The sequence below is a fragment of the Borostomias antarcticus genome (genome assembly GCF_949987555.1).
Source record: "Borostomias antarcticus genome assembly, chromosome: 17".
NCBI lineage: Eukaryota > Metazoa > Chordata > Actinopteri > Stomiiformes > Stomiidae > Borostomias > Borostomias antarcticus.
In genome coordinates, this window is record NC_140250.1 from 23,978,910 (window position 1) to 23,988,864 (window position 9,955).

At 54.1% G+C, this 9,955-nt stretch overlaps 1 protein-coding gene across 1 annotated transcript in view; it reads left to right on the forward strand.

Moving 5' to 3' along the window:
• Positions 1 to 9,955, forward strand: part of vwa8 (von Willebrand factor A domain containing 8) — a gene marked incomplete at its 3' end in the record, with an annotated part of 31,347 nt that overhangs the window by 14,735 nt on the left and 6,657 nt on the right. The window contains exons 14-21 of the mRNA XM_084452124.1: positions 2,657 to 2,825; positions 3,237 to 3,314; positions 3,398 to 3,513; positions 3,732 to 3,826; positions 3,984 to 4,090; positions 5,831 to 5,902; positions 7,032 to 7,108; positions 9,812 to 9,887. Of these exons, the coding sequence (XP_084308250.1) occupies positions 2,657 to 2,825; positions 3,237 to 3,314; positions 3,398 to 3,513; positions 3,732 to 3,826; positions 3,984 to 4,090; positions 5,831 to 5,902; positions 7,032 to 7,108; positions 9,812 to 9,887 (790 nt within the window). The remainder of the gene's footprint in view (positions 1 to 2,656; positions 2,826 to 3,236; positions 3,315 to 3,397; positions 3,514 to 3,731; positions 3,827 to 3,983; positions 4,091 to 5,830; positions 5,903 to 7,031; positions 7,109 to 9,811; positions 9,888 to 9,955) is intronic.

Genomic DNA, 9,955 nt, shown 5'->3' on the forward strand with positions numbered 1-9,955 from the left:
GGACAGATGTCCTAACAGGACAGGTAGGTCTGCAGACACACATTGCGTCTGGAACCACGTCAGAGGCGGGCGGCGGTGCTCGGTGTTGACCGCACGCTGTCCCGCCTGCTGTCCCGCCTGCTGTCCCGCCTGCTGTCCCGCACGCTGTCCCGCCTGCCCATCTTACACACCACCCTTGTAGCCCTGTGGAGGTGGCAGCTGTGTTTGTGTGTGTGTGTGTGTGTATATGTGTGTGAGACGTGTTTGTGTCTCACACTCGTTCAATGTCTCAGCTTGTTAATCAGTATGCCAAGCAGGTATGGAGCCATGTGCGTGTGTGTGTGTGTGGGGGGGGGGTGTGCGCGTGTGTGTGCGTGTGCGTGTGGGGGGGGGGGCGGTGTGTGTGCGCGTGTCTGCGTGTGTGTGTGCGTGTGTCTGTGCGTGTGGGTGGGGGGGCGGTGTGTGTGCACGTGTCTGCGTGTGTGTGTGTGTGTGTGTGTGTGTGTGTGTGTGTGTGTGTGCGTGTGGTGGAGCCAAATAAACAGCGATTTCTTTAGGTTCCACTAAGTCATTCCCCATTTCCCATGAGCTTCCTGCAATCTGTCTCATAGGATTAGACAGGCCACCCACCCTTTACGTCTGGTCTCACACACACACACACACACACACACACACACACACACACACACACACACACACACACACACACACCTCTGTGTCAGGTGTCAGTGAGCAGTGAAATGATGGGCTGTGTAATGGCTGAGTTGCTGATTAAGATGCCGTGACATCATCGCACCTCAAACTAATCACTAAGCACCGTCGGGCTAGAGCAATGAGCTATGGTCTGCTGACACACACACACACACACACACACAGGTACACACACACACACACACTCGTGGCCTATCAGGTCGGCATACAGCGGCTAGGGTATCGGAGGGAGAGACCGGGGGTATTTATACATCTGCGTTTGCGTCAAACACGGAAACAACATGGCCGCCGACGCGGGACCACAACAATGGCTGCTTTCATGTGAACCTCCCAGCACCATAACAGGAACCCAGGGAACGAGGGAGGGAGAGAGGGAGGGATGGAGGGGAGAGAGAGAGGGGGGGAGGGGGAGACAGAGAGGAGGGATGGATGGAGAGGGAGGGAGGGAGGGAGAGAGAGAGTGAAGAAGAGAGAAGGGATTGCGTAGGCGAACAAGCAGCAAGGGGGAGAGAGAGAGGGGGAGGGGGAGAGAGGCAGGAAGTGGGCGAGGTCTGATATTTTATGGTGGGGGGGGGGAGGTTCCTCCACGCCTCTAGCTGTCAGAACAGCTGTTGCCAGAGCAACCGCTCGTCTGCGCCCGGCCGTCACTCTCTCTCCGAATATCCTTTTATTGTGAAGGTCAGATCCCGAAGCGTCGACGTCACATGGCCGACGTTGGTGACTGCGCCCCCAGGAGATGACATTTCAACATCACGGCCCACATAATCAGTAATGTCCACAGTGGGATCACTACTAGCACACCACTGCGGCTCCACACACACACACACACACACACACACACACACACACACACAGTAAGCTCTGAACATGGTGTGTGATTATAAAACGGAAGGCTTTCGGTACGTCAGACACACGTTATTTGGATGTGGTGTCGGCTGATGGAATTAGCTGCAGTAACGATCCCCTGTCGGAGTCCTGCTGACCACAGATGACCCCGGCGAGGCCGGACAGGGTCTGTGTTCACGGTAATGACAGAGCACCACAGATGACCCCGGCGGGGCCGGACAGGGGACAGATGACCCCGGCAGGGCCGGACAGGGACTGTGTTCACGCTAATGACAGAGCACCGGTAAAAACAGGACAGGCTAACAGGCTCTTTCTCTTTTAGAGAGAGGGCCAGATCCTCACACTCCTAAGATGTGTGTGTGTTTATGTGTGTGTGTGTGGGGGGGGGGGGGGGGGGGGGGCGGTGTTTGAGGGTGTGTGTTTGAGGCTGGCTGTGTGTGTGTGTGTGTGTGTGTGTGTGTTTGTGTGTGTGTTTGCTGTGTGTATTTGGGTGTGTATTTGAGGGTGTGTATTTGAGGCTGTGTGTGTGTGCGTGTGTGTGTGTGTGTGTGTGTGTGGAGCGGGCTGGGGGTGTTTGAGGGGGTGTATTTGAGGCTGTGTGTGTGTGTGTGTGTGCGTGCGTGCGTGCGTGCGTGTGTGTGTGTGTGTGTGTGAAAGCCCCACCTATGCTGGAAGGAAGGATGTTTGTGGCGGCGTGTCTGGGCTGAATAAGACCACTTCCTCTTCCTCTGTTTCTGTGGCGCAGACCAAACCACGCGAGCATGCTGGGGTCGTCTGTGTGTGTGTGTGTGTGTTTGTGTGTGTGTGTGTGTGTAAATTGCTCTAGCTGTTTGTATCAGATGAATACATAGCCAGTAGTCCACTGATGTCAGAAGTGAGGATACTCACAGTGATTGGAGAGAACAAACACACACACACACACACACACACACACACACACACGCTACTAGGCGATATCAGGGGCAGAGTAGAGCTAGAACTGTAGGAGTTTAATCTACAGTAAATATGTGTGTGACTGTGTGTGTGTCCACTTGTGTGTATTGATCCGTCTGGTTGTGTGTGTGTGTGTGTGTGTGTGTGTGTGTGTGTGTGTGTGTGTGTGCGTGTGTGTGTGTTCCAGGTCCATCTTCCCCATCCACCCCTCGTTCCGTGTGCTGGCCCTGGCGGAGCCCCCGGTGGTGGGTAGCAGCGGTCAGCAGTGGCTGGGCCCCGAGCTGCTCACCATGTTCCTGTTCCACACTGTCCAGCCGCTGGCCAGGGCTGAGGAGACCAGCCTCATACTCGGACTGGTGAGACACACACACACACACACACACACACTGTAGACACACACACACAACACACACACGCACACACACACGCACACACACTGTAGATACACACACACACACATACTGTAGACACACACCCAACACACACACATACACACGCACACACACACTGTAGATACACAGACACACACACACACCCAACACACACACATAAATATGCAGACACACACACACACTTCCCGTTAATGAATGCATGCACACTGCTTCAAGCACTCACTGCATGATGACAGCTCCCTCTCCACCATCCATCAAGACCCATCGAGTGTCTCTCTCTCCTCTCTCTCTCTCTCTCTCTCTCTCTCTCTCTCTCTCTCTCTCTCTCCCTCTCTCTCTCTCCCTCTCTCTTTCTCCCTCTCTCTCTCTCTCCAGACTCCAAACGTTCCCAAGGAAGCAGTGGATCAGCTGCTGCAGCTCACACACAGCCTCCGACAGACCAACGACCCCACGGTACGACCTGTGTGTGTGTGTGTGTGTGTGTGTGTGTGTGTGTGTGTGTGTGTGTGTTAACCCGTGTGCTCGTCTCTCTCCAGGCCCAGTCTCTAGCCTCCTCTCTCTCCACCAGGCAGCTGCTGAGGGTGAGCAGACGTCTCTCTCAGTACCCGGAAGAGAGCGTCGCTCACGCTGTCAACAAGGCCTGCCTGTCCAGGTACACACACACACACACACACACATACTGTAGACGCACACACACATACGCATTTAGGCACACACACACATATGCACACGCACACACATGCACACACATGCACACACATATGCACACACACGCACTCACTCAAAGTGGGGCCATGTACTTGTGTGTTTGTGTGTGTGTGTGTGTGTGTGTGTGTGTGTGTGTGTGTGTGTGTGTTCGTGTCTGTCTAGGTTCCTGCCCAGCCTGGCTCGCTCCTCACTCCAGAAGAACCTGGCCAACTGCTCCATCCAGGACAGACCTGAGCCTGCCGAACGGGACCACAGCTGTGAGTTGGCACACACACACACGCACACACACACGCACACACACACACACACACCAACATAGCTGGACAGCAAGCAGCGTTTGGCATCTCCCTCTCTCTCTCTTTCTCTCTCTCTCTCCCTCCCTCTCTCTCTCCCTCCCTCCCTCCCTCCGCCCAGGCACAGTGAAGGAGGGTGTGTTGACCATCGGCAGCGTGTCTGCTCCGGTCTACAGCTCCGGAGAGAAGATGAAGGTTCCAGACGTGCTCTTCTATGAGAACACACAGGTACGCTTCCCCTAACCTGCTACCCTGCTCCTGTAATCTACCCCTCACCTGCTACCCTGCCCCTGTAATCTACCCCTAACCTGCTACCCTGCTCCTGTAATCCACCCCTAACCTGGTACCCTGCTCCTGTAATCTACCCCTCACCTGCTACCCTGCTCCTGTAATCCACCCCTCACCTGGTACCCTGCTCCTGTAATCTACCCCTCACCTGGTACCCTGCTCCTGTAATCTACCCCTCACCTGCTACCCTGCTCCTGTAATCTACCCCTAACCTGGTACCCTGCTTCAGTTCCCTGCTCCTGTAATCTACCCCTCACCTGGTACCCTGCTCCTGTAATCCACCCCTAACCTGCTACCCTGCTCCTGTAATCTACCCCTCACCTGCTACCCTGCTCCTGTAATCTACCCCTCACCTGGTACCCTGCTCCTGTAATCTACCCCTAACCTGCTACCCTGCTCCTGTAATCTACCCCTCACCTGCTACCCTGCTCCTGTAATCTACCCCTCACCTGCTACCCTGCTCCTGTAATCTACCCCTAACCTGCTACCCTGCTCCTGTAATCTACCCCTAACCTGCTACCCTGCTCCTGTAATCTACCCCTCACCTGCTACCCTGCTCCTGTAATCTACCCCTCACCTGCTACCCTGCTCCTGTAATCTACCCCTAACCTGGTACCCTGCTCCTGTAATCTACCCCTAACCTGCTACCCTGCTCCTGTAATCTACCCCTCACCTGCTACCCTGCTCCTGTAATCTACCCCTAACCTGCTACCCTGCTCCTGTAATCTCCCCCTAACCTGCTACCCTGCTCCTGTAATCCACCCCTCACCTGCTACCCTGCTCCTGTAATCTACCCCTCACCTGCTACCCTGCTCCTGTAATCCACCCCTCACCTGCTACCCTGCTCCTGTAATCTACCCCTCACCTGCTACCCTGCTTCAGTTCCCTGCTCCTGTAATCTACTCTGTTGGTTGATTCTCATCTGATTGCTTTGCTTTGTAAAGCAGCTCATCATCTTAATGGAGTTAGGAGTGTGTGTGCATGAGGTGCATGCCTGTGCCTCTCTCTCTCTCTCTCTCTCTCTCTCTCTCTCTCTCTCTGTCTATCTCTTTCTCTTCTTTGCCCAATTCTCCTTTGCTGTGTTAGAATTTTGTGAGAGAGAGAGAAAGAGAGAGAGAGAGAGACAAGTGACGAGAAGGAGGAGAGACCTTTTTTTTTGGCCTGCCCTACTTCCAAATGACCTGTTTTTCTGTCCTGTCCCTGAAAGAGGAGAGGAGAGGAGAGAAGATAAGAGAGGAGAGGAGAGGAGAGGAGAGGAGAGGAGAGGAGAGGAGAGGAGAGGAGAGGAGAGGAGAGGAGAGGAGAGGAGAGGAGAGGAGGGAGGGAGAGGAGAGCAGCAGGGAAGCGGATGAGGGGGGGGGTAAAACAGAACAGATGAAAGAGGGGAAGGAAGAGAGGAGAAAAGCCGTCGGCCTTGATTAACTACACCAACATCTTAGACTCTGTCAGTTAGACTTAGACTCAGTTAAGTCAGTTAGACTTAGACTCTGTCAGTTAGACTTAGTTAAACTGTTTGGTCACAATTCATGCCTGCTGGGAGCACCGTGAGTGCAACCTCTCCCTTAACTCCCTCTATAGAGAGGGACAGGGCTAGAATGTTCTAGAATGGACGAGGAAGCTGAAGGTGGTCTGGTCATCCTACTCATGTTGTGTTTTCCCCGTCTCTCTGCCCCCCCTCAGCACATGATGGTGATGGAGGACATGCTGAAGGACTTCCTGTTGGGAGAGCACCTCCTATTGGTGGGAAACCAGGTGAGTCGGCCAATCAGAGCACACGCACACCGGGGGAGAAGGTAGGATGGACCGGTCAAGGTTTGCAATCCTCGGGTCCAATTCAGAGACAGACTGAGGCGCCGGCGTGGGATCCGTAGTCTCTGCTAGGGTTGCAAAATTCTGGGAATATTTACAAACTTCCCAAATTTCCCAACTGGAATTAATGGGAATGAACTGGAGATTTGTGGGAATTAACAGGCTTAAATTCTGTTTTCCAGTTTATTCCCGTTAATTCCCATTAATTCCTGTTAAACCCCATGGGAAGTTCGTGAATATTCCTGCAATTTTGTAACCCTAGTCTCTGCTAATCAGGTCAGCGTCGGCAGCTCCGGCCGACGGGATGGACGAAGAAACTCACCGCTTTCGCCCCTGACCTCTCATCCCACCCTCTCATCCCACCCTCTCATCCCGCCCTCTCATCCCGCCCTCTCATCCCACCCTCTCATCCCGCCCTCTCATCCCGCCCTCTCATCCCGCCCTCTCATCCCACCCTCTCATCCCGCCCTCTCATCCCACCCTCTCATCCCACCCTCTCATCCCGCCCTCTCATCCCACCCTCTCATCCCGCCCTCTCATCCCACCCTCTCATCCCACCCTCTCATCCCACTCTCCACCCTCCTCTCTTCATCCCTCTGTCCCTGAATCCATCTTCCGCCCCCCGCCAGCGTCAACATTCGACCCTCCTCCCCCTCCCCCCCTCGACCTTCCTCCCTCCGCCCCCCCAGGCCAGAGTGGACACTTTGACCCCCCCTCACACCCCCCACCCCGGGGTACGGAGTGACCAGGGTGAGCGAGCGTGTCAGAGTCGGCGTTAGCGGACACGCTTGTACCCACGTGCTTAGGGCCCTAGAGAGTTATTGGGGGGGGCGAGTGTCTGGGCTGGCTTGCCAGATGCCCGACAGAAATACCGGGGGACGTTTTTGACACGAGCTGCAACGGGGGTCCGTGTCCCCGTCAGAGCAAACTACCGTCAAAGACGAGCAACCGCTGAACTAGGATTGTCATATGTGACAGGAGGGATGTCTAAAGTATAATTGTGTGTTTGTGTGTGTGTGTGTGTGTGTGTGTGTGTGTGTGTGTGTGTGTGTGTGTGTGTGTGTTTTCACAGGGCGTGGGGAAGAATAAGATTGTGGACAGATTTCTGCATCTCCTCAACAGACCCAGAGAGTACCTGCAGCTCCACAGGTAGGGTCACACACACACACACACACACACACACACACACACACACACACACACACTCAGACTGCAGAGAAACTCAGACTGCAGAGAAACTGCGGTTATGTAAGTGTGTGTATTTATCCCCGCGGGTAGCAAAGTGGGACTCTTACATCAGAGACACCGTATCCTCCATTAAGGATGTATCTGTCCCTCCGAGCCTCTCTCCTGTCCTCATCACCCGTACCAAATAACACATCACGCCATCACGCCGCGCTCCATTTCCTGTCTGCGTTTATTCCCTTCGGTTTTAGACCGGGCTGTTTTTCCGTCCACAACAATATCTTTCTAGCAGATGAGTGGATAGACGGGGTGCTTAATTTATCCCCCGAGGGGGAAAGGAACCGACCAAAACACTGACCCCATATCTGTCCTGTCCGGGCCTCGTTCTGCGAAAGAGCTCGTAACCCAATCGCCCGACCGGCGGGTTCTAAGGTTCTAATCATAGCAAACCGGCAAAGTAAACAGCCAGGGGCCATGGGAGGACTGGTTCTAGGTAGTCTTTCTGTGACGGAGGTACGGCTGAGAAAACAACCCGGCGCTTTGCCCCGACAGCAGGAAGTGTGTGGTGTCATCGGGGGTAGAGGTGTGTGTGTGTGTGTGTGCGCGCGCGTGTGTTTTCTATCATCATCACAACCCCTGCCTGGGCAGTGGCGTGTTATAAGGGTGTCGCGGCTATTTGTGTCCCCAGGAAATGGGGCCAACGCCCCCCCCGTCTCCAGGCCAAGGAGAGACCGTGGGGGGTCGGGGTGATAATGGCCCCCTGCCGTGCGAGGCCCCGTTATGTGAGAGAGAGATAGGGGGGAAAGATGGATGAAGAGAGAGAGAGAGAGGTAGGGAGGAGAGATGGATGAAGAGAGAGAGACAGAGAGGTAGGGAGGAGAGATGGATGAAGAGAGAGATCAGTCCCTCAGACCGTGAAGCCATCCATCGGCGATACGGGTGAGAGAGCCGTCTGGCTCCGCCGCGGCCGGGCAGCGAGCAATAAGACGGGCGGTCGAGACGCTCGATGAGAGTCCATCACCATCATCATCATCATCACCATCACCATCATCATCATCATCACCATCACCGCGTCTGAGGGGTCTGGGCTGGCGAGAGAGAGAGCGACCTACATATGAGGCGCTGCAGTATCATCCCGCTTCACACACACACACACACACACGCACAGATCGGCGTTCGGAAAAGAGGATTAAAATCGAAAAATATAATCAGTGGTTATTACTGTCTATAATGTTCTTAGCCAAATAGGCAAACATTTTCCAGGAGCTTGCTCGATCGTCTCGCTGAGAGAGGTCAGGGAAGCTCATCTCGTCGGCCCCTGGGTGAACTGTTTTTTTGCTTCCCTCTGGAACATGTAGGGGTGGGACCTTAGCCCCCCCCCCCCCCCCCCCCCCCCCCCACCCATTGCTTTCTGTGAAGCGCATTGTGTTGCCTCTGTGTATGAAATGCGCTATACAAATACATTTTGATTTGATTTGATTCAAAGCGGCGTCTTCGGTCTCGCACTCTCTCCCTCCCGCAGCCTCTCAAAGTCGAGGGAAAGTCAGAGCGCGGTGGGGAGGGGGGGCGGAGCTTGGCTGCGTGTCGCCGTGGCCCCGTTAGCCGCTATAGCGCCCCGCTGGCTAATATTAGCTCCCCGGGTCCGGGGCCGCTCGCCGTCAGGGAGTCTGGGGAGACGCGTCTCGGAAAGAGGAGTGAGAGAGCGAGAGAGAGAGGGAGGGAGAGAGAGAGAGAGAGGGAGAGAGAGAGGGAGGGAGAGGGGAGAGAGAGAGAGGGAGGGAGGGAGAGAGGGAGGGAGGGGAGAGGGAGAGAGAGGGAGAGAGAGAGAGGGAGGGAGAGAGGGAGAGAGAGAGAGAGAGACCCATGTTAGATATGGAAACTGGGACGCCTGCTGGGTCCCTCTGGGGGGAGAGAGAGAGAGAGAGAGAGAGAGTGGTGAAGAGAGACATTCGACATCCGTTGGTAACATCTGTTAACTTGATTCTGAGGAGAGTGTTGAGAGCTCATAACTGTGAGAGATTGCCTGTGTCTGTGTGCGAGTGCATGCGTGCGAGTGTGTATTTGTGTGCAGTTGCCTGTATCCCCAATGTCTGTGTGTGTGTGTGATGTACTTGCGTGTGTGTGTGTGTGTGTGTGTGAGTGATGTATGCATCTGCCTCTATGTGTGTGCATGTATACGTACGTGCGTGCGCGTGCACGCTTGTGTTTCTGAGCTTGCGTCCTGACTGCATTTTTGTTGCCCTTACTGCTTTAACACAACAATTATCTATCTATCTATCTATCTATCTATCTATCTATCTATCTATCTATCTATCTATCTATCTATCTATCTATCTATCTATCTCTGTCTGTCTATCTATCTATCTATCTATCTATCTATCTATCTATCTGTCTCTATCTATCTATCTATCTATCTATCTATCTATCTATCTATCTATCTATCTATCTATCTATCTATCTATCTATCTGTCTCTGTCTCTGTCTGCCTATCTCTCTCTCTCTCTCTCTCTCTCCCTCCCTCCCTTCTCCCTCCATCCATCCATCCATCCATCCATCCATCCATCCATCATCCATCCACCCCTCCATCCATCTATCCATCCATCCACCCCTCCATCCATCCATCCATCCATCTAATCTATCTATCCTCTCTCTCCTGCTCTTCCCCAGAGATACGACGGTCCAGACCCTGACCCTGCAGCCCTCCGTCAGGGACGGCATCATCATCTACGAAGACTCTCCACTGGTCAGTAGAGAGAGAGAGAGAGAGGAGAGAGAGAGAGAGAGAGAGAGGGAAGAGAGAGGCTTGACTTT